The sequence below is a fragment of the Mobula birostris genome, chromosome 8, assembly GCF_030028105.1.
Source record: "Mobula birostris isolate sMobBir1 chromosome 8, sMobBir1.hap1, whole genome shotgun sequence".
Classification (NCBI taxonomy): Eukaryota; Metazoa; Chordata; class Chondrichthyes; order Myliobatiformes; family Myliobatidae; genus Mobula; species Mobula birostris.
The window spans coordinates 158,402,488-158,426,553 of NC_092377.1; the positions used below are offsets into that span (position 1 = coordinate 158,402,488).

General features: G+C 44.2%; 1 protein-coding gene across 8 annotated transcripts in view; it reads right to left on the bottom strand.

Annotated features, from left to right (window-relative positions):
- Window positions 1-3,055: 3,055 nt before the first annotated feature.
- Window positions 3,056-24,066, bottom strand: part of LOC140201862 (ankyrin-1-like) — a 302,101-nt gene continuing 281,090 nt past the window's right edge. For all 8 annotated transcript variants that reach the window (XM_072266606.1, XM_072266608.1, XM_072266605.1 and 5 more), the window contains 3 exons: window positions 19,443-19,526; window positions 15,453-15,599; window positions 3,056-8,162 (listed from right to left, as the gene is read on the bottom strand). In XM_072266606.1, coding sequence (XP_072122707.1) covers window positions 8,136-8,162; window positions 15,453-15,599; window positions 19,443-19,526 — 258 coding nt within the window. In that variant the 3' untranslated portion in view covers window positions 3,056-8,135. The remainder of the gene's footprint in view (window positions 8,163-15,452; window positions 15,600-19,442; window positions 19,527-24,066) is intronic.

Genomic DNA, 24,066 nt, shown 5'->3' on the forward strand with positions numbered 1-24,066 from the left:
CGTGGGTTTCCTCCCACATTCCAAGGACGTGGGGGTTAGAAGGTTAATTGGTCACTTGGGTGTAATTGGGCAATGAGGGATAGTGGGCTGGGACTCTTATTTCAGCTCTCCTTGACCAGTACCACTTATTGCAGCATTTTCTGCCCTCCACCATTAGTGAAGGAGACATCACCAGCAGCTCTTTGTATCTCTAAATAGAAATTAAAAATGAAATAGAAAGCCTTCACCTCTTTTCCTCACAATCAATACTTTCTGTCAATTAGAATAGCTTTGAGCCTTGGTTTAATGCATACATGGATTTGCAGTTCCTCCATGACATGGTACAATACTGAACCTTACGCTCTGACAGCCTGTGGCATTTTACTGCCTGCAAACGCCCAACACATTACCAGAAGAGGAAGGTGTTCACTTGGTTCGTGCTTCCTCATCTTCTAAACATTCAAAAGTTTAACTAGAGGAAATAAATACTGGGGCCTTGAGTTCCCCATTCAGGGAACAATGAAAGTAGATTAATGAGGTGCCTGTAGATAATCCCATTAGCCTGTGCTAAATTCCAATGAAACATTTGTGGGTCTTTAGAGGTGTAAACACAAGAGATTCTGCAGATGACGGACATCCACAGCAACACACACAAAATGCTGGAGGAACTCAGCAGCATCTATGGCGAGGAATAAACAGTCGACATTTCGGGCAGAGACCCTTCATCAGGACTGGAAAGAAAGGGGGTAAGATGCGTGCATCTACCATTTCCAAATAATTCTCACTCGTTCACTCATCACCATCAGTCCTGACGAAGGGTCTCGGCCTGAAACGTCGACTGCACCTCTTCCTAGAGATGCTGCCTGGCCTGCTGCGTTCACCAGCAACTTTTATGTGTGTTGCTTGAATTTCCAGCATCTGCAGAATTCCTGTTGTTTGCATCACCATCACTTCACTTTTTCCCCACTGAAACTAGTAACTCTCCTTGATCAGTACCATTTATTGCAGTATTTTCTGCCCTCCACCATCAGTGAAGGACACCCCCATCGCCAGCAGCTCTTTGTTGTGTGGCTGCGTAGCGTCAGAATGCAAAAGCCCTTATATCCCTGTCAGAAGGTGAAGATGGTGCCACAGCTTGTCCTGAACTAGTGTGTGCTTGTGCATATTCTTTTAGTTCAAATATCTGAAGCCAGGACTCAATGCAGACCATCTAAAGACTGCTTCTCTTTGTGTGGATTAATTCACACAGGCCACGAATAGGGATCTTTCAACATCGTACAGAGGGGTAAAAGCTGATTTCATTTTGGCTATGGTTGGAGGCTCTTTAAGGAGGTGGGGGCGATTAAGAAACAACTGCGAACAGACTGCAAGGTGTTGCTCCTGGCTTTCTTACTCCTGCATTCTCCTTGTCAGTGGTTTGTTATAACTGCCTGCGGTCATCAGTATTTAATTGAACTGCATCATGGTTTGTAAAGGAGCCAATGTACATGTCCTAGAAATAGGCCAATAAGGTGCATTCTGGGAGTACCTTCCAGAGATGCTGGCCCCAGATTGGCTGGGACAGAGTCTTTGGGGAGGAATCAGTGCTTACACCCCGGACACTGCATTCAATTAACCAGAGAGAAGCTGCCAGATGTAGGTCTGTGTTAATTGAATAACACAAGGTCTGTTCATTGCTCTAAGTCCAGCAACTTGGCTGCAATGCAGAAACATCCACTGCCTTCTTGTGCTTCACAATATGGCATCAACTAAGAGACAGGAACCCACAAGACAGATGCATCAGGGAAGGATTTAGTAGTCCAGAGAAAATAAGGGAACAGAAGTCAACTCATTGGCTGCATTGAAGTGATGAATGGATGTCCTCGGTGGAGGAACACACACAGAATGCTGGAGGAAATCAGTTCCTCCAGCGCTTTGTGTGTGTTGCTTTGGATTTCCAGGATCTGCAGGCTTGCTGTATTTTTGTGTCGTCCTTAGTGGCTCTGAAGTAACAGGTAAGAGCTCAGCCTACTTTAAGAGAGGCAGTTGGGCCAATGTCTGTTTCCGCCTGCTATTGGAACCTTGTTTGTTACTGGGGCTTTGCTGATCTTGGAAAATCCAATACTGTCTGACTTTTAACTGGAGATACACTCAGTGGCCTCTTTATTAGGTACACCTGCTCGTTAATGTAAATATCTAATCAGCCAATCATGTAGCAGCACTTCAATGCAGAAAAGACATGGTCAAGAGGTTCAGATGTTGTTTGGATCAAACAACAGAATGGAAAGAGTTGTGATCAAAGTGATTGCCTGTGGAATGATTGTTGGTTGCAGATGAGGTGGTTTGAATATCCCCGAAACTGCTGATCTCTTGGGATTTTCTTGCACACCAGTTTCCAGAATTTACAGAGAATGGTGTGAAAAAACAAAAAAAAAATGTCCAGTGAGTGGTAGTTTTTGTCTTGTTATTGACAGAGGGCAGAGGAGAATGGCCAGATTAGTTCATGCTGATAGGAAGGCGACAGTAACTCAGATAACCATGCATTCCAACAGTGGTGCACAGAAGAACATCTCTGAACACACATGTGGAACAATGAAATGGATGGGCTACAGCAGCAGAAGACCATGAACATGCTCTCAGTGGCCACTTTATTAGATACAGGAGCCACCTAATAAAGTGAAAGTATTTTTGCAATTGTGGTAGACCATAAAAAATAACAATATCTCACTCAACATTTTTTGCAATTGTGCTGGACAAGTGAAAATAAAATTTTACATTGAGAAATGCCTGTGGTTCAGGGGTCATGATGGTAACCGCCCCAGGCCCATCTGCGTACACCACTGCGTGTATCTCTCTGTTGTAGCTCTGAGGGTGATCTGCGATCTCCAAGCAGTCACCTTTCAGAAGAGGATCCTGGAGTCTCATCTGCTCTTGTCGGTGAACACAAGAGATCTTACAGTTAAAACTCGAGTAGCAGAGGAGTTCTCCATGTTCTGATCTAGCATCAGTCAAACTAAGCGGCCCAGAGATTTCGCCATGGGGCGGAATGCTTTCATTGCCACTCCATGGCCTTTAGATGAAAATCCAGTCATGGTCATCAAAGATAAACATCAATTTTATTCGCTACATACATTTACACGATATTAGTAATTTGCTGTGGCATGCTGGTCAGGTGGAGGTCACTGGCTGCTTTAAATAAAATGACTTGGCCTCTGCAGTCATCTGTGGAAATGGATTCTGCAGATTCATCACCCTCCAGCTAAAGAAATTCCCCCTCATCTTTGTTCTAAAGGGATGTCTTTGTATTCTGATGCTGTGTCCTCTGGTCTTAGACTCCCCTGTTGCACTACCTACTCACTAGTGGAGTTTCTGTTTTTGTCTGGTCTAGGAGATCTGTGGGCTCTCCATTCTCGGCAGTAAGGGATGTTTGAAGCCGTATTGTACAGGTGAGGTCAAGTGGTGCAGTGTCAACTATTTCCAGGAACATCACTCTCATCAAAGGATTGATTACTTCTGGACTTCACATCCTTGATGAAGATATGGACTGTATCTGTGTGCCTGTGGGGCCAATGTGTGCTTGCACCTTCACAGATGTGAGCACAATGCAATTCTGTGTATTCAGGAGAGGTTCTCCAAGACTCTGTGATAAATGGCCATCTTCAGACTGGTCAAGGAGAAGATTTTTTTATCTGGGCATGTAAGAAACCAGCGATGGACTTTGCACACACATCCATTACATTGCTGGAGGAGGAATCTGAGCCTGTAGTATTGATTTGCTTGGTTAGATGTTGGAGGCATACCACGTAGGGTGGAATGTTTGGAAGGTCACGGTGAGGGTCTCACTACTGCTCACAAAGATTTTTCTCCCCTCCTCCCCCACATTCTCTGCCATACTTTACACATCAACTGGATTACCTTCCCTTCTCAGATGTCTGATTAGATACTCCAAGGCAAAACTCCTTGTTTCAGGTACAATCCCATTATTAGCAACACACGGAAAGCTAGAGGAACTCAGCAGGCCAGACAGTATTAATGAAGGGAAATGGACTGTCAACATTTTGGACCCAAGTCCTTTATCTGGTCTAGATCAGTAAATATCTCCCCTGCTGAGTTCCTACAGCTTCTTGTGTGTTGCTCCTGATTCAAGCATCTGCAGTCTGCATTACTAACAACGTGCGGTGTAGGAAGTGACCTTCCAGAAGGAACAGATAATGGGTCTCGGGCAAGCATGACCGTACCCGGGCAGCTAACACGGCTGCAATGAAGCCTGTTGATCAGGATTCAATCACAGCTCCCACCTGTGCACCATCGATGAGACAATGCTACGTGGATCAGACATCAGGCTGAGGCTCTACCTGTTCCTGCGGCAGGATCTAAAGGATTCTGTGGTGTTACTTTGAAGTATTTCAGGAAGTTCTCCCTTGTGCCCTTGTTAATAGTTAATTCTCCATCGACATCAGTGAAAGATTCATTGATCATTATCATTTTACAGCTTGGGGTGCTTCCTGTACGTGCACGTTAAAATTGATGTGTTTCCTATTTTACAGTGGTGACACACTTCAAAGGTGCTTGATTGGGTTTGTGGAAGAGGCTACAGTCAGTGCAAGGCTCTCCTTTCGTCTTTACAGAAGATGTGGCCCACCCTGTTCCGATGGTTGCCCCAATCACTACCTCTTGCCCATTCAGCTGGAGATATTGTCACTGTGTACCAAGTTTCCCTGCCGCGTGTAGTTATCCATAAACTCTGCTCTCCCTTGATCAGAGTCACCAGTTCAAGCCAATTGGACACAGAGCTCTAATTTAGTGGAGTTATTGCTTGGGTAATGAATGCCATTTGAGGCAAACAAGTGCAAAATATCAATGTCGTCAGCACTGACAGCCTATATAACAAGCTCAACTTCACGTTCAAGTCCAGTTTCGCTTTCATCCCCATCGTAAGTGATGTTATTCAGGGGTAGGGCTAATTCTGACAATGGACCTGCCATCTAGGTGTTTGTGAAGCTTCCCTGATCCCCATTCCCAGCGAACTTTGCTGGTGCATCACTTATGGACGAGCCCGACCCATGTTACCACTGTTACCACTGACCCCTCTCACTCTGCTCTCTACTTCTCTGAGGATTGGTACCTTGTTGTGGTGGAGAGACTCTGGAGCTCCTGGGGTCCCATGAGCAACACCCTCGGGAGTTTTAGCTCCTGGCGGGGTCACCTAGGGCGGTAAGGTCAAGGGGGAGGTACCAGACGAAGAGTGATCCAAGCGAGACCTCAGTAGTGGAGCTGGCAGAAGATGATGACACATCACAAAGCCATTGAAGGCAGAAGAAGACTGCAACAGTGAAGGATTCCCCAGCTTTCTTGCATTTCACGCCACTGGACCCTGACCCCGATCTGTCAAGGACCTTGTGGCGTTTGCCTGTGCTAGAGCCTCCCCACGTTGAATAAAATCACGCAGAGGCAGAATATGAGGATAACTCTTCGGCCTCTGCAGTCACCTGAAGACCCACCATTAGACAACCCTTTAGGAGAACATCACACTCAACTCGAGGGATTGCAGTACTACTTCTCTCTATTTTTTTTTCAGGGACAGCCAGCTCCTACAAAATTACCCGTGGTCACACTAGTGGGCAGACACAACCCGTGCCAAGCCTGTTACCATTTACACCTCTTGCACTGCTCTCTAAATTAGAGACAGACAGGTTCTTCAATCCGCCTTGGCCATGCTGACCAAAGTGCTAATCTAAGCCAGTCCCATCTGTGAAAAGAAATACTGCAGCTATTAAGCTCCCAAGTTCGAAGCAGACACATACCTGCGTGTTGCTAAACAGGAAGTACTCAAACCAGAGGCCAAAGGAGGAAGGGAGAATGTGGAAACCTCCAGTTAGCTGGACAAATACAGAGGCTGTTGGACAGACATTCCTGAGCAAAAAATTCAGCATCCATTCAGGCAAGCAATGGGGTTGATGCCAATGGTAACAGTTAGTCCATATCTATTACCATTGGCATCAGATAATGATGCCAATGATTACTTGAAGCAGGGCTCAAGTAATGAGAATTTGCTTTAAGAAAGTTCTTAAGATCTCTTAAGTAGCACGACTGCAGGTTAGTTTCAAAACCACAAGAGATTCTGCAGATGCTGGAAATCCAAAGCAAAATGCTGGAGAAACTCAGCGAGTCAGGCAGCATCTATGAGATTGAATAAACAGTCGATGTTTTGGGCTAAGACACTTCTTCAGGACTGGTAAGGAAGGGGGAAGGAGCCACAATAAAAAGGTGGGGCAGGGAGGGGAAGGAGGATAGTGAGAAGGTGGTAGATGAAGCTAGGTAGGTGGGAAAGGTAAAGGGCTGGAGAGGAAGGAATCTGATAGGAGAGGGGAGTAGACTCTGGGAGAAAGAGAAGGAGGGGCACCAGGGGGAGGTGATAGGCAGCTGCTGAGAAGAGGTAAGAAGCCAGAGTGGGGAATAGAAGAGTGAAGAGGGGGAGGGAAAAAATTACCAGAAGGAGAAATCTATGTTCATGTCATCAGATTGGAGGCTACCCAAACGGATTATGAGGTTGTGGCAAAAGAGGAATCCATGGACTGATATGTCCTCCACCTCATTGTGGCAAAAGAGGAATCCATGGACTGATATGTCAGACAAGGAATAGGAAGAAGAATTAAAATGTTTGGCCATTGGGAAATTCTGCTTTTGACACTCAACAAAGCAGTCGCCCAATTTATGATGGGTCTCATCAACGTAGAGGAGGCTGCATCGGGAGTACCACATAGAGTAATTGCTTCAAAATTTAAATTCAATACAGTATTTAAAACTTTGGAAATGTAAAGTAGGCAGCAGTAAAAATCACCATGAAGCTGTCAGATTATCATAAACATTCGATTGAATCATCAGTGTCCTTTTGGGAAGGAGCTCCTCGTCTTGACCTAACCTACCCAGAAATCTTGTCGCACACCAATGCAGCCAACTCTTAACTTTTCCATGGTAATGCTCACTTGCTCAACAGGTATGACCTGCCTTGCCCATATTTCGATAAAGAATGATAAAATTCCTTTCAGAATGGGAGCGGCATATTAACCACCCAGTCTAAGGGACTGTGAATGGGGCTTAATCATCAAGCAGTGTTTGTAACATGCCAGAGAGTCCGGAACAAGCAGTCATGTGTTCCAAAATGATTCTCGTAAGGTCGGGATTTAGAGGGCATCACAACTTGCGTTTCGAAGCCCGCGCTGCTGCTGATGAACGGTACTGGGGAACCTGAAGTAATAACCATAACAGATATTGAGAGACAACGCCAAACTGAAAAATAGGCTTATGTTTAAAAAAAAATAAGAATTCTTGCAGTTATGAAGTATTTATGTTGAATGTCCTGCATGCTGCAAAGGTGGAGAAATGTTGCTCAGAGTAGGTTAACCAAGTGGCTGAACAGGGCAAATTAAACCTCCCATGCTCAGTTCGTATGAAATCAAAAACTGACACCGTCTGGTCCAATACTGAGCAGGCTTTAGGGTAAGGGTTCACAGAGACTCACACGGTGGCTCTTTACTGTTTAATACGTACATCGAACATAGAAAGCTGCCCTCTTCTGGAGTAGGACGATATTCAAACCAAACACAAATCTCAACAGAAAAAAAAATTCTTTAAAAAAATAGAGAAACAGAATTTAAAAGCCGCAAAGCACAATTTGTCCTCTAAGGATTAGCGGTGAGCGAGCAAATGGTGGGATGGGGAGGAGGGACAGGAAAGCATTAATGCAAACTAAAGTTGTCTTTTAGACAGCTGGTCTGGTACCTACCCAGACAGCTGTTGAGTATATTGCAGTGCATTGCTGTTTTTGCATAGTATTAAGTTAACCACAGACAGCAAAACAACTGTATTGGAAACTCCACTCGCTAGTTAAAACCCAATTAAAAACATGAGCGGTAAAGCGACTGAATTTTGTTTTGATATTGCTGTTCGGATGCGGCCCTGGTTGCAGGGCGTTCTTCCGGCTTATTCTGTTGGCGGCGTGCCTCCCAGCTTTGTGCCAATGGTAATCATTCAGTCCTTTAGGCGGTACAATAGAGTACATGCTTTGGCAGTCAATCATGCTAATTGATAATAGTAACTCTCTTATAGAAATCATGCCTGTAGCCTAATGTAAAGTCTTTTTCTCTCACAGCCCCCAGTCTGTCTGCTTCCTCCTCTCAAGGCCGTGTTGTAGTTACAGTATCCTGAAAAACAAAGAGGGAGAATTAGAGGATGGGATTAAGCTGGGAAATAAAAACTGGGTTGATTTGTTCCCTGATCTTGGCAATCTGCTTGCAAACGTCTCGTCGCTGTATGAGGGGGTATCATCAGTGCATCGTTGACTGTGGTATATCGTCCGAATGCTTGGCCTTTATATAGGTACAAATCCGCTGATTGGTCGTCATTACGGAAACTCAGTGGTGGCATAGGGAGGACGTCTTGTCGCTGATTGGTTGCGGGGCGAACTCTGTGCGTTGTCTGGAATTTTGGCCGCATTGGCTTATAAGTGGGATCACAGTCTGTGCGTCTGTTTATAGAATTGTTTGCGGAAGACCACGCTTCTAGGAATTCTCTTGCGTTCCGCGTGTTTGCTTGCGCCATGACTTCCTGCAAACAATTCCATAAACAGACATGTAGACCTCGGTCTCATTTATAATCAACGTGGCCACAATTTTAGATAATGCACAGTGTTCGCCACCCAACCAATCAGCGACAAGATCCCCTCCCTATGTCATCACTGAGTTTTCGTAATGACGACCAATCAGCTGATTGATAAGTATATAAGGGCCAAACATTCGGAGGACACGCTGCAATCAACAGTGTACTGACATCTCCTAGTATGGTGATGAAATGCTTACAAATGGATTGCCGAGATTGGAGAACAACTCAACCCAGCCATCAACCCCTGAGCTACACATCTTCCGAGTTATATCCGAATAAAATCTGATTTAGTCACTCCATATGCAAGCCCATGCATGGTTTGGTGAAAGTGTGTAAACTTCCACTGGTCATGTTAGACGTCAACACTCCTCAGTTCAAAGAAGTTTTAAACCTAATTAAATGTGTTTATTAAGAGAATTTAAACTAATGAAAGAGTTGGCAAAGGAATGGCTATGTTTATATCAGTTCCCTCCTTAATTTGTAGATGTACCTTTTCTTGAAATTATCCACAGCTCAACATTGCTCAACAGCTCGAAAGATTGGAGCGACTGGGCTTGTATACTCTGGAATTTAGAAGGCTGAGAGGGGATGTTATTGAAACATGTAAGATTATTAAGGGATTGGACACGCTGGAGGCGGGAAGCATGTTCCCGCTGATGGGTGAGTCCAGAACCAGAGGCCACAGTTTGACAATAAGGGGTAGGCCATTTAGAACAGAGTTGAGGAAAAACTTTTTCACCCAGAGAGTGGTGGACATTTGGAATGCTCTGCCCCAGAAGGCTGTGGAGGCCAAGTCCCTGGATGCTTTCAAGAAAGAGATGGATAGAACTCTTAAAGATAGCGGAATCAAAGGTTATGGGGATAAGGCGGGAAAAGGGTACTAATTGTGGATGATCAGCCATGATCACAGTAAATGGAGGTGCTGGCTCGAAGGGCCGAATGGCCCACTCCTGCACCTATTGTCTATTGTCTATTATTGATATCTGGATTCTAATCTTTGCATTAAAGTTCAGACCAGATATTGCAGTGATTTGTCCCACTAAACGATGAACTGAGACTGAGGTGATAAGCCTACTTCGGTTGCTCCGGGATTTGGGTCTAGGGACTTAATTTCGTTCTGAGTGCTGCTGTTTGATTTCATTGTTTGCATGATGTGTTTTCCTTCCTCCCTCTGCGCTTTGGGTGTTGGTCTTTTTTTAAATTGGGTTCTTTCGGGTTTCTTGCTTTGTGGCTGCCTGTAAGCAGACGAATCTCAAGGTTGTTAATTGATACATTCTTTGATAATAAAGGTACCCTGAATGCTTTTGAATCCTTGAGTGACAGGGTTAATGTATGAGGAGTGTGCAGTGGCTCTCTCTTGGGTTTGTACTTGCTGGAGTTTAGAAGAATAATGGAGGATCTCATTGAAATCTATTGAATATTGAAAGGCCTACATACAGTGAAAGTGGAGAGGATGTTTCCTATAGTTGAGGAGTCTAGTTCTGGAGGGCACAGCCTCAGAATACAAAGTACAGAGATGAAGGGGAATTTATTTAGCTAAGTCATTGGGTATACTTAAAGCAGAGGTTGATAAGCAAGGACATCAAAGGTTACTGAAAGTAGGAGAATGGGGTTGAGAGAGATAATAAATCAACCATGATGGAATGCCCAAGCAGACTCGATGGGCCAAATGGCTCAATTCTACTCCTTTGTCTTTTGGTCTTAAACACTGGGAAAGAATGATGAAGCTACCTATACAGCCACATTCCAGCCTTTATCCCCATTGATTTGTTAAGGAGATCCCTTGCTGAATCTTTGACTCTTCCTGCTTCGGGTTGAACCTGATCTCCACAAATCTACTTGGATGCAAATAGATCAGTAAGAAATATTACACTGAGGAGTACTTATAGGGTAAAGGAAAGTGTATTTCAATACTGCCTATCACTTAACATAACCAACCTTATGGCAATCCCAGCACTTAGTGGAGCAATACTGAGAAACATTAGAGATGGAGAGATGGAGAGGAGACAGAAATCAAGATTAGAGAAAACATATCTAAAATATTCTTAAGAGAGCGTAATTGAAGATGACTGGAGAAATGTCAGAGGTACGTTCTTTACACAGAGAGTGGTGGCTGTGTGGAACACCCTACCAGGGGTAGTGGTAGAAGCAGAAACATTAGGGACATTTAAGAAACACTTAAATAGGCACATGGATGATAGAACAATGGAGGTCTACGTGCGAGAGAAAGGCAAGATTGATCTTGGAGCAGGTTAAAGCATTGGCTCAACATCTGGGTCGAGGGACCTGGGCTGTGCTGTAATGTTCAAAGCCACTCTCTGTAAAAGGGGCTGAATAAAAATACCCTACCCATTCCATATAACACTATTTTTAAGGCTCCTCGTTATAGTTGAGCTTTCATCATAAGACTCATGTCTGTTACATACTCCAACCAGTGGGCAGGCTTCTGAATCCCAGCACCCACTTAGTTATCATACAGTCACAGAGTTATACAGCACAGAAACAGGCCCTTCGGCCCAACTCATTCATGCAGACCAAAGTGCCTACCTGACCCAGTCTCATTTGTCTGTGTTTGGACCAGGTTCCTCTTAACTTTTTCCTACCCATGTACACACCCAAATGTCCTTTGAAGGCTGTAATTGTCCACGTCTCCTCCTCTTCCTCTGGCAGCATGCTCCATTTACTCACCACCCGATGTCTGGAAAATCTTGGCCTTCAGGTAGGGGGCCCTTTAAATCTCTTCCTTCTTATCTTAAATGTGTGCCATCTACTTTTATACCCTGAGAAAAAGACTGGGTCTATACACCTTATCTATGCCCCTTATGAGTTTATAAACCTCTTTATTGGTTATAACATACTTTTCATTTTTCACCCAATGGTCTGAACAAAATACTTATCTGAATTAATAAAAAAATCATTTCAGTTGCAGAATTGTATGTTTCAAATGGGCTGACATTGAGGATTAATAATATGTCAAATGGATGGTCACTGAATTAGCTCCACTATGGACTGTCCCAAGCCCGACTGTGAAAGGAGGAGGACTGGGCATGGGGCTAGCAACCCCATCTCATTGAAAACCCAGACCCACAAAAAAACACAGGTAGAAGTTCCAAAGACCTCATTCCTGGGACAGGAAGGATCTTCGACTCGAAAATGTAGAAAGCTGTGGGGTGAAAGCGGACGCCAAGGGACTGATCAACTTATTCGGCCCAGGACAGAGGACTCCGGTGAGCTCGTAAACACAAAATACTCTGTAGACGCCGGGGTCATAGCAACACGCACAACACGCTGGAGGAACTCAGCAGGTCGGGCAGCATCCGTGGAAACGAACAGTCAACATTTTGGGCCGAGACCCTTCGTCAGGACTGAAGAGGGAGGGGGCAGGGGGTGGGGGGAGGGTGGGAAGGAGAAGGCTGGTAGCTGCCAGGACTCTGGTGAGCTGCTGTCAGCAGCCTACGTGCTGAAGAAGAAGAATCAGCACTGAATTAACATGCTTGAGTAAGCATGACAGCACTTTTTTTTATTTTACTCAAATTCCTGTATGGGTTTAGAGACTGATAGAAGTTGAAGTAGTGTCAAAATTGCTGAATTAAGCCCTTTCAATTAAATTTAATGTTGTATAACAAGTCTTGCAGTCCCTGCATCTGTGACTTCATGAAAACCTCACGACTTAGAAATCTGCCATGCAAAACCGTGCCCCGTCAGTGTTTGAGGTAAAACTCGTGTTAGGAGAGGGTTGCTCAGAGGACACACCTAACATGGATGCCTTTAGGAAAGGAGTAGGATCATTGCATGTTACAGGGGAGAGCACACCACACAGGAGACTTGCAGGAGTTCTGTTTTGTAAGTACACAGTCAACCCCTGTATCTTTACAGTACACTGAACTTCAACACTTGACTTTTTGTTCGAAGCACAGAAGGAATTAAACAAGAAATTATGGGCAAGAATCTCTTAAGGATTCGTAGAATTCCGTTTACACTTGAGTTACCTTTATGTAATTATCCCTAAATCACTGCTTTGGCGTATTCATGTGCGAGCTGATTTTCTTCACAATCTGTGCGCCCATTCGACCATGAATCCACTCACTGTACAAGGCACTATCCCTCTCTCCTAGCTGAATGCAAGACAGTGAAGACAACCGGTTTTGACAACACAGAAACACAGTCACAGAGAATGAATGGGAAGAGAGAGCAAATCACAATGGGTGAGACAGACAAAATGAAGGAAAGAGAAAATAAATCTAAACACATATATATAGAGAGAGCATGTGCACTGTAGTCTTCACAGACACACAGCAATATAGACACACACCCCCACCCCCTTCCCCATGCACACAGCAGTACACACACAGATTCACACACATACACTCAGTGGCCACTTTATTAGGTACACCTGCTCATTAATGCAAATATCTAGTCAGCCGGTCATGTGGCAGCAACTCAATGCATAGAAGTAAGCAGGCATGGTCAAGAGGTTCAGTTGTTGTTCAGACTAAACATCAGAATGGGGAAGAAATGTGATCTAAATGACTTTGACCATCGAATGATTGTTGGTGTCAGATGGGGTGGTTTGAGTATCTCAGAAACTGCTGAACCCACCCTCCCCTTGTTGTGTGTTATTTGGCTTAGAAAAAGGGCATTTGAACAGTGATGATCTCACCCACTGCTGAAGGAGAAAGATGCAAGGAGCAAGGGACCCATTACCTTCTCATTCCAGCCGGGTCCACATCAAAGGCTCACTGAAACTGTCTTTGGCTGGTGACAGCCACTCACTCTACCCCTTTCTACCCCGCCAGTGCTGTTCTCTCTGCAGCCCCAGAAAAGGAATTAAAAGCCTAGAAGAGTTGAAAAAGGGAAAATGGAAACAGAAAACGGCAGCCACTGTAATCTGTGATGTCTTGATGCCCACTTATGGCCCTTCAATTTCCTCAGTCTCGATGGGTATAATTAACTTGCCAGTGCCTGGCGTGTCAGTATGAGCTGTAATACACTCAGTGGACATCAAAAACACACAGTTGATATGGGCTACTTTAAACAATAATTACAATTTACCTGCTGCGTGCCTGAAAGCATCTAAATGATACTTGGTGGATAGTCACAGATAATTTTGTGTTATCTCCCACTATTTTTGCCACTGGGAGCCATAGACCTATACAGCACAGAAACAGGCCATTCAGCCCGACTTGTCCATGCTGATATAAAGGTGCTGTCCTGAGCAAGGCAGTTCCTGACTTGTTAAACTAAGCAACTTCTAGGTCTATTAAACTTCCAGAGTATTGCCTGCTGAATCAAAGATTACCTGGCACATCCCTCATTTATCATGTCCCACCTCTGCCTAAGAGGTAATTGGACCTGCCAGCTCAGACCATTTGGAAGAGGGAGGGGTGGTCCAGATAGGATGCTGTCCGCATGGAATCAAACCATTTGCCTGAGCTTGTCACTTGGCTACACAGGCGCTACACTCAGTGGCCACTTTATTAGGTACACACATGTACATTTGCTCGTTAATTGAAATATCTAATTAGCCAATCATGTGGCAGCAACTCGAAGCATAAAAGCATGCAGGCATGGTCAAGAGGTTCAGCTGTTGTTCAGACCAAACATCAGAATGGGGAAGAATTGTGCTGGGATCTCCCGGGATTTTCACGCACAATAGTCTCTACAGTTTACAGAGAATATGGTGTGAAAAGCAAAAAAAAAATCCAGTGATTGGTGTTTATAAAAATAATTTTTTATTTATTGAGACACACCCTTCTGGTCATTTGAGCCTCACTGCCCTGCAACCCCTGATTTAAGCATAGCCTAATCATAGGACAATTTACAATGACCAATTAACCTGCTAACAGGTAGGTCTTTGGAATGCGGGAGGAAACTGCAGCATGTGGAGAAAACCCACACATTCCAGGGGGAGGATGTACGGACTCCTTACTGGAATGGAACTCCAAACTCCGATGCCTCGAGCTGTAATACTGTCATGCTAACCGCTATGCCGTCGTGGTGCCCTTTACAAGCCAGTTCTTGGGTGAAAACGCCTTGTTAATGAGAGAGGTCAGAGGAGGATGGCCAGACTGATTCAAGCTGACAGGAAGGTGACAGTAACTCAACTAACCATGCTTTACAACAGTGGTGTGCAGAAGAGCATCTCTGAATGGATAACATGCCTAAACTTGAATTGTAGGGCTGCAGAAGGAGAAGACCATGAACATACACTCAGTAGCTACTTTATTAGGTACAGGAAGTACCTATTAAAGTGGCCACTGAATGTATATACGTACTGTTCGTTACGCCTCAGGTGTATAGGGCAGCAATGAAGGTCCTCCATCTCTGTCTGTCCATTCAGTCACACTCAGATGTGGAAGGATTCTTCATTGCTGTTTCCGTAACAGTTTTGTTTTGACCAGTCAGGTTTGTTAGCCCTGAGCTGAACCCCCGAAACTGGAGGACCGGTGGACCACTCTTAGTCTGGCCTCTACCCTTTGATCTGTTTGGCATGGGTGACCCTGCCAAGAGCCAACGCAGAAGGCCCTGAATCCAGCCAGCATAGCTCTCTGGGGCAGTAAGGCATGCAAGCCTCCAAACCCTACAACAAAGCTGTGCCCCTCTTGGAGGACGGAGTGTATATTACACCAACCTTTGGCTTCCAGAATCCATTTCGTTATTTCAAAGGAATGAACATAACATGCAACACGTGTTTGATACTCTATGACCTGTGTAGCACTCAGTACTGGAGATGACGATCTAGGCAATATTGCTTTGGGATGCGTTAGCATGTGGAGGCTGCAGCAGTGGAAACACTAGCCTGTCTGTGTTCAAGACCTCTGGGTCAGCGTTACCTTACTGCTTGTGCTGTCTCGTGTTAATATGTTGTACTTTAAGTTTCCTGCTGCATTTTCTAGGTCTGATGGATCTGGGAGTAGCACCTCCACTGTCTCTTCCTTCCCTTCGCCAGGGGCGAGCCTTCGGACAACCTTTCGGACAACCTGTAAGAAACGATGCAACAGGATCAGGTCCACTTTATGACCAAGTACTCTGACCATCAGTGGGATCTTTTAGTTTCAAGGGAAGCAGCATCTAGCAGCAGATGTATCCAGCTATAATGTATCAAACTCAGATCAGATACAGATTCAGATTAATTTACTTATCATAAGCGCATCCAAGCATACATTGACTTGCGTTAACAACCAACACAACCTGGGGATGTGCTTGGGGCAGCACATACATGGTCTTCCTAAAAGCCAAGACATTGTCTTCCTAATAGTTGGCTGTACCTATATGTTAACTTTCAGTGAATCATGAGGTCCCTCTGCACGCCTGCACCTTTCAACTTCTCACCATTTAACAAGAACTCTGCCTTTCAAATTCTCTCCAGCACTTTCTCATGTTAAGTTCCACCTACTCATTCACTTCAGTCGCCATGAAGGATCTCGGCCTGAAATATCAACTGCTTATTCCTCTCCATAGATGCTGCCTGGCCTGCTGAGTTCTTCCAGCAACTTGTGTGTTTCACTTAGCCTGTTAATGTACCTGAGCATCCTATCCACCACTCACACTGCCACTCAGTGTAGTTTCATCAGCAAATCTGTACACTATTGATATCCTCATTTTCCCTAGTCTGAGAGAACAGTTGGATCCTGAACATCGTTCCCTGCAGTAATCTTAGTTAGACAGTCCCCACACCCAGAAATGAATGGTCAGTATTTATTTGCTGTTGCCTATGTACTAACTAATCTTTAATCCCATTTTATCCACAATTATACATGCTCTCTCTTATATGATCATAATCTCTATGCAATACCTTAAAAGTCCACATGAAAGTCCGAATGCAATACATCATCTGGTTCCTAGTTACAATAACTTCCCAAACATGAATTCTCTTTCAAATGTCTATTTCATATCTACATGTGCTCACACCCAGTTTATTCTCTAAGTGGCCTGTTACCAATCGTTAATAATAGTTCCCCATTTTTTCTCTGCTACTATTGCCAGATTAACAACGCGTGAGTTCTTAGTTTCCTCTGTCCCTCCTCTCTTGACTACTGGGGTTACATTTACTGTTTTCCAATGTGGGGAAAGTATTTGAGAATCGCTGGAGTTTAGAGGTATATAAACGAGCCTCTTAACGATATCTTTCAAAATCAGCATGACCCTGATTTTCAGTCCTATTAATTTCTCCAATACTGATCTTTAATTAGTGATAATTTATTTCAGCTCCTCAATCACTTTCATGTGTAGTTTTGCAATAGATTCAGGAGGTTTTTCTGTGAAGAAAAACACAAAATATACATTTAACTTTCAGCTGTTTTCTTACTTACAATCTAATTTCTATAAAGTACTCATTAAGACTTCAGCAAATCTTTCCTTTCCTATTTATCTAGAGAAAATTTTACAATCTTTTTCTATGGTCCTTAGTAAATTACTGCTGTATTCTACTTTCCTTTATCTTATCAATGTTTTGGACCTATCTTCCTGAGGTCTTCCCAATCCTCAGGGTTATTGCTCTTTTTTTTTGCGAGATTATGAACCTTTTCTTTTGATGTAATACCATTTTTAACTTCTCCTGGTCAAGACTGGTTCCCTTTTCCAGTTACCTTTCTTGCTTTAAGAGAATATACATTCAATATTCACTTCATCAGGTACACCCATAGCCCTGCTCGTTAATGCAAATATCTAATCAGCCAATCATGTGGCAGTAACTCGATGCATAAAAACATGCAGACATGGTCAAGAGGTTCAGTTGTTGTTCAGACAAAACATCAGAATGGGGAAGAAGTGTGATCTAAGTGACGTTGACCATGGAATGATTGTTGGTGCCAGATGGGGTGGTTTGAGCATCTCAGAAACTGCCGATCTCCTGGGATTTTTATGCTCGGCAGTCTCTAGAGAATGTTGCGATAAATAAAGAAAAATCCAGTGAGCGGCAGTTCTGTGGGCGAAAATGTTTTGTTAATAGGAGAGGTCAGAGGGAAATGGCCAGAGTGGTTTAAGGCAACAGTAACTCAAATAGCCACACATTGTAATATGGTGTGCAGAAGAACATCTCTGAACGCACAACACATCGAATCTTGAAGTTGATGGGCTACAGCAGCAAAAGACCCCAAACACACTCAGTGGCCACTGCAGGAGATACCTAATAAAGTAGCCACTCACTGTATATCTTCTGTAAACCAGATACAAAACCTTCGGATGTTAGCCACCAATCTCCCAAGCTGCCATGGCCAACTCACTCCTCATAGTTTGTAGGTGTCAGGTTGAAGAAAAATCAATTACACTATCTATATAAAGTCTAATACAATATGATGACTGTTCTCCTTAACAATACAACTATGAATTAATCATTTCATAATGTACAGAAGTAGATCTAAAGTAATTGGTTCCTGGACTCCTCATTATAATGATCTAGAAAATTGTCCTTCACTGCTAATTTGGTTTGGCCAGTCAATTTCTCAACTGAAGCTCCCCCTCCCACCCCGATTACTGCACTACGGTTAAAACTGCTTTTTGTTTTGCCTGTTATTGGTTTGCCCAACAGTACAATTATTTGTAATGCACCACTCTGAAACTGCAGTCAATGTTACAACCCTGGGGCAAGTGTAGTAACTGACCACCCTATCCGAGGAAGCTTCAAGCTGATTTTAACAGTTTCATTTCAAGCTTAGAAAAAAATGGGTAAGTTTCACCATTAAGGTCACCTTGCAGTGATAATGCCCTTATTGCGAAGATGTCACTTGGGTTCAGGAACTATTTCTGTAGTGAAGAGAACTATTCGTCGTACTACTATCAGTCTCTGCCATTAACATCTGGGTTGAGCAACACACACAAAATGCTGGAGGAAGTCAGCAAGTCAGGCAGCATCTATGGAGGGAAATAAACAGTGGATATTTCAGGCCAGAAAAGCAAGGAGGGTGAAGTCAGAACAAGAAGGTGGCGGGGATGGGGGAGGAGAAGAGGAACAAGCTGGCAGGCTGTAGGTGAAGCCAGCTAAGGAGGAAGGTAGGCGGTGGGGGAGGGAAATGAGGTGAGAAGCTGGAAGAGGTAAAGGGCTGAAAAAGAAGGAATCTAACAGGATAGAAGAGTGGTCCATGGAAGCAAGGGAAGGAGGTAGGGAACCGGATGGAGGTGAGGGGCAGGTTATAAAAAGTGGTGGAAGTGAGAGAAATTGATGCTTATGCTGTCAGGTTGGGGGGTACTTAGAATATGAGATGATCCTCCTCCAACCTGAGCTTGGCCTCATCGTGTAGTAGAAGAGACCATGGACATCCTGCAGGCTGAGGTTGGGTTCACTGGGACCATCGATTTCTCTGACTTTCAGTAATTGCTCTCCCAACCCCCTTTCCCCTTTCTGGTTACTCTTTCACCCTTTCTCTTCCCCTCACCTGCTCATCACCTACCATTCCTCGTTCCCTTCTCCCATGGTCCACACCCCTCTCCAATCAGATTCTTTCTTCGTCAGCCCTTTACCTTTTCCACCTATTCTCTCCACCTTTTTACTTCATCTACCCTCCCCACCTACCTAACTTCCCCCTCACCTGCCTTCACCTATCACCTGCCAGCTTGTACACATTCCCCTCTGCCTACCTTCTCATTCTGGCATCCGCTCCCTTCCTTTCCAGCCCTGGTGAAAGGTCTCAGTCTGAAACATTGACTGTTTTTGATGATGCCTGACTTGCCTGAGTTCCTCCAGCATTTTCTGTGTGTTGCTCAGCATCTCCAGCATCTGCAGAATCTCTTGTCTTTAACATCTGGATCGTTTGGCTTATTTTTTTTGTATCTCCTATTAAATAAATGCAAGGCCTGCCCTTCAGAACAGTCATTAGTCTCATTACCTTCTTAGTGACGATGTTGCCATCTTCATCAACAAACTGCTCTTCTGTCACCGATTCGCCTGGAATGTTCTTTGCTTCTTCACCCTGTTCATCGGAAAATAAGAAGAGTCAATTGGGAAGTTATTCCAACCCCTGGCCAAGAGTCTTTTCAAAATGGGCGTTGGCTTGGCCAAGGTTAAAGGTCAAAATAAACAGAGGAGCACCGTTCACCACCAAACCACTCTGTAAATTTGCTGTTTTTGTTACTGATGTGCAGCCCTATCCCTCCTCGTAAGAATTCAGAACTGAAATGAACCTTCTTGTTCAAATCCTGGCTGACTGTATACCACAGGCTCTCCAGAGACCCAGGCAAGGGAATAGGACAACGTGGTAGAGTAGCTGAGAGCTGTTAAAATTGAGCTGTGTTGAAGTGAATGGCAGGTGCAGCCTGATGGCGGAACTGGCAATCAATAAGGTGGGGTTGAATGGGAGTAGTGCTGTGCCTGGTTCCGTATGATTGTTATAGCCAGGGGTGGTAATGGAGACAAGCTCTCACTACCTATTAATTGCTCCCAATGGTGTTCACCTCAAATAGCCCCTGACAACCAAGTCCAGCTCCTGGCCTTCATATGTGGCTTAGCTATTAAGCCTGGTGGAACAGTTACTACTGATAGGAGAAAGGGCAAAGACAGGTAACTAGCACCTTAAAACCAGTCACTTTGGATAGATGGGCCTCATCAGCCGTGGTTGGCAGATCATCCAGGAGAAGGAAAACTCTGATCTCAAACCTCCGCTGCCTTGTGGCTATACCCACTCATGGGAAAGGCTTTGGGAGTAAACCCCGAGGAAAAACCCAGAGCTGGAGTCCCTAAGGAGTTCAACGCTGCTGGTACCAAACTGTATCAGTCTCTGCCGTTCCTTTGGGTTCATCAGACTTTCCTATTTGGGGCAGTGGAAGTATAATTTGTCCATCAGTGCTGATCACCCCATCCTTGACCAAGCTGTTCCACCGTGAACACGATCTGTTATGAGTCAACATGATGCTTTCAGATCAGGTCATGCACAGCACGTACCTCCGCCGCACCGCTCAGGCGTGTTTCTGGGGTACAGGGGCGAGCGACCCTTGTGCTGGTACACAGGATTTTTTTTGTATTCTATCGCTGAGCAGCAGTGAACCATCTGACTGGCCTATCAGCGTTCTCTTCGAGAACTAGTTGACACGATTAGAATTTCTGATCTGGCTATTGTTCACGATTGCACTTAAATAAAAAAATTTTTTTAAAAAGATGTGTGGAGAGGGGGTGCTTGCTACATGGGCAACAGCTTCCTCTCCATATTGAGCTGCCCAGGTTTGCATATCTAGACAGCTAGGACACAATTTCCATGGTCAACCCTGACCAACGAAGGCCTCATCTCATCTTTCAATCTTATTGATATCTTTCCTGTAGGTAGATAACCAGAACTTGTCTTTACCACAAAACTAAATGTAAGCTCGTAGATCAAGTGATCACTTCTAAATTAAATCCAGGAGAGAGGCTTCCTTGATTCCTCTGGCGAAATGTCATACGCCTAAAATAGATTGCTCTCTCTTTCTCTCTTCCCTATTGTCTCCACAGATTTTGTCCAGCTTGCTGAGTATTCACTATTTTATCTTGCTGTGGATCTACACACATCCAATGTAACCTCTTGTTCCATGTAATTTTACATCGCACTGCACATCAGAAAAAGCTAGTAGCGAACAAAAAAAACTTTATTAATCACACTTTTTCTTGGATACGATCATTGCAATCAATAGCCTTTTGGAGTTGATCCGTTGAACAACCTGTATGACCTGGCGCTTTTGCAGTGTGAATTGAAGTCTCGAAGGTGTAGGACAGTTGAGGCATGGCGTATACGGGCCAAGTGGAGGTGGCTTGGCCCAGGCACCAGAGTAGGGATTGAGACAATGTTTTGCCGCTGCTGGAATGGACTTGGAGGCGATTCAATGTGGGCAGGACTGAAGCAAAGCCAGCAGGGGTGATGCAGGTTTGAGGTGGCTGGGCCTGAGAGTGAGGAAAGACCCAAGCTTCAACTGCTGGAACAAATTGGAAAGGTTGGGTACGGGCCAAATCTAGGTAGCGAGGCCCAGGCCTGAGAGGGTATCGAGGCAGTGGGGCTCTGTCCCAAAAGCGTATCAAAGCAGCAGGGCCTGGGTCTGAGAACGAGGAATGACCTGAGGTTTGGAAAATTTAAGTGTTGGTCCAGATTGTAAAGGTAAGGGTATTGGGGCCAGAGGTGGGGGACAGGCCAGTTCAGCTCGCTGCTTCGTGAGGTTTACGCATCTGCGCTGAACTGAGGCCGTGGCCTGCAACTGTCGGGCTCCTGAACTGGCTGCAGTGGTGACAGCCTTCGTGGCTGTGGACTCATTTTCATGAACTTCAGTTCGGAATGTTACTTGCTTACTTTCGCTGCTTGCACAATTTGTTTTTTTCCCTGCATATTGGGTGTTTGACGATTTTCTTTTTTGAAAAAGATTCTATTGGTTTCTTAGTTTTGTGGCTGCCCGTAAGGAGACAAATCTCAGGATTGTATATGGTATAGATACTTTGATAATAAATGAACTTTGAAAAAGGTAACACACACATAACGTAAGACAGAGGAACAGGATTAAGCTATTTGTCCCAATGAGTCTGTTCCCACATGCACGTGTTATAGTTAACACTGGAAGCAAAGTGACAAAACTATCATTGTCATTATATCGAATGCACTCACATGCTTGTCTGATTGCTGAAGTCACTCGAGATTCAACAATTTGATTAATCATTGCAATATTTACACTAGCTTCAACTAATCTACAAGTTCTAAAAGCAGCGTCACACTTACAGATATCCAATATACTTTATTATTTATTTCACAATGTTAAATTTAGCTATACAGAATTCTAAATCGGAGTTTTAAGTTATTGCCTGGAATCGTTCCCTTTCGGTTCCTCTTGATATTTGATCCAAGGGAAGCCACAAGTTACAAAGCATATTTTTATTCATACACATCCATAAAGTTTGTCTTGAACTTGAGGAGTTGAACGTTGTAACAATTAGCAGCGGACAGTCAGAACACTAATGGTCAAAAGCCGTCGCTTGGGATGTGCGTCTTTCTTGAAACTCCATTCAAATCAGAATTCTGTTCATTAGTAAACACACCAGCTGTTAAAGCTGCCATCACACAGGCACTGGGATCTCTCCCTTGATCCAATGCTTCAAAGGCCAAGGAGAAATTAGGCAAAGAAATGGCGAGGAAAGCTGGGGTTGATGAGGAGCCCAACAAGACTGTAGAGCCATGAGTTTGCAGGTCAATCAACACCTTCACCCACCACCTCCACTACATACACATTGCCTAGTGTTACTTCATGTACATTCAATCAGTCTATGTATAACAGTTACTTGTATCTAACGTTTGTATGTTGCCTTTGAATGGAAAATCTTACAAAAGGTAATGGATTCAGCCTAGTAATTCACAGATGAAGCCTGCCCAACTATTGAAAACATCTACATGAAATGTTGTCAGAGGAAAGCAGCATCCATCATCAGAGATCCCCACCACCCAGACCATGGTCCCTTCTCGCTGCTGCCATCAGGTAAAAGGTACAGGTGGCTCAGGGCTCGCACCACCCAGTTTAAGAACGGTTACTACCCCACAACCATCAGGCTGTTGTATAAAAGAGGATAACTACACTCACTTGCCCCATCATTGAGATGTTCCCACAACCAATGATCTCACTTTAAGGACACTTTATTTTCGTTATTTATTGCTACAGGGTATTTATTTATATTTGCATTTGCACAGTTTGTTGTCTTCTGCACTCTGGTTGATCCTTCATTGATCCTATTAGAGTTATTATTCTATATTCTGTGCTGTAAAGCATTGTGCAAACTGCTATGCTACTGTGCTGCCCTAATCAACATATATCTGTGTTCTTATTGCACTAATGTCTTTTTTTCCAAAGGTTTTTTCTTCACTGTCCTGCATAGTTTATGTAGAATTTATATTCTTTGTGTTGTCTATGCGGCCGTGCTGCTTCTAGCAAGACTGTCTTTATATCTGAACCTCACTGTACTTGTGCGTATGACAACAAACTTGACTTGAACTCTACTTGATGAATCATGATTGCAAACTTGTTCGCTGTCAGGGAGAGGGGAAGGATACCTCCGGCATGGGAGAAATGCACCTCCACCATTTGACAAACCTCCAACACTGCTGCAGCAGAACCTAATTTGGAGACAGGGCTGTTTGTCCAGTTGTGCATAAAGGTGTCCAGGTATGTTTCTCCAGGTATATATGAAGGTGTCCAGGTGTGTAGGGAAGATATCCAGGTGTGGTTGTCCAGGTATGTGTTTCCAGTTGTGTATGGAGATGTCCAGATCTGTATGAAGTTGTCCAGGTCTGTTTTTCCAGGTGCGTATGAAGTCGTCCAGATGTGCTTTTCTAGTTGCATATGAAGGTGTCCAGGTGTGTATGAAGTTGTCCAGGTCTGTTTTTCCAGTTGCGGATGAAGGTGTCCAGATGTGTATGAAGGTGCCTAAGTGTGTTTTTCCAGCTGCACATGGAGGTGTCCAGATATGTTTTTTAGGTGTGTTGAAGATATCCAGGAGTGTATGTATAACAGAAG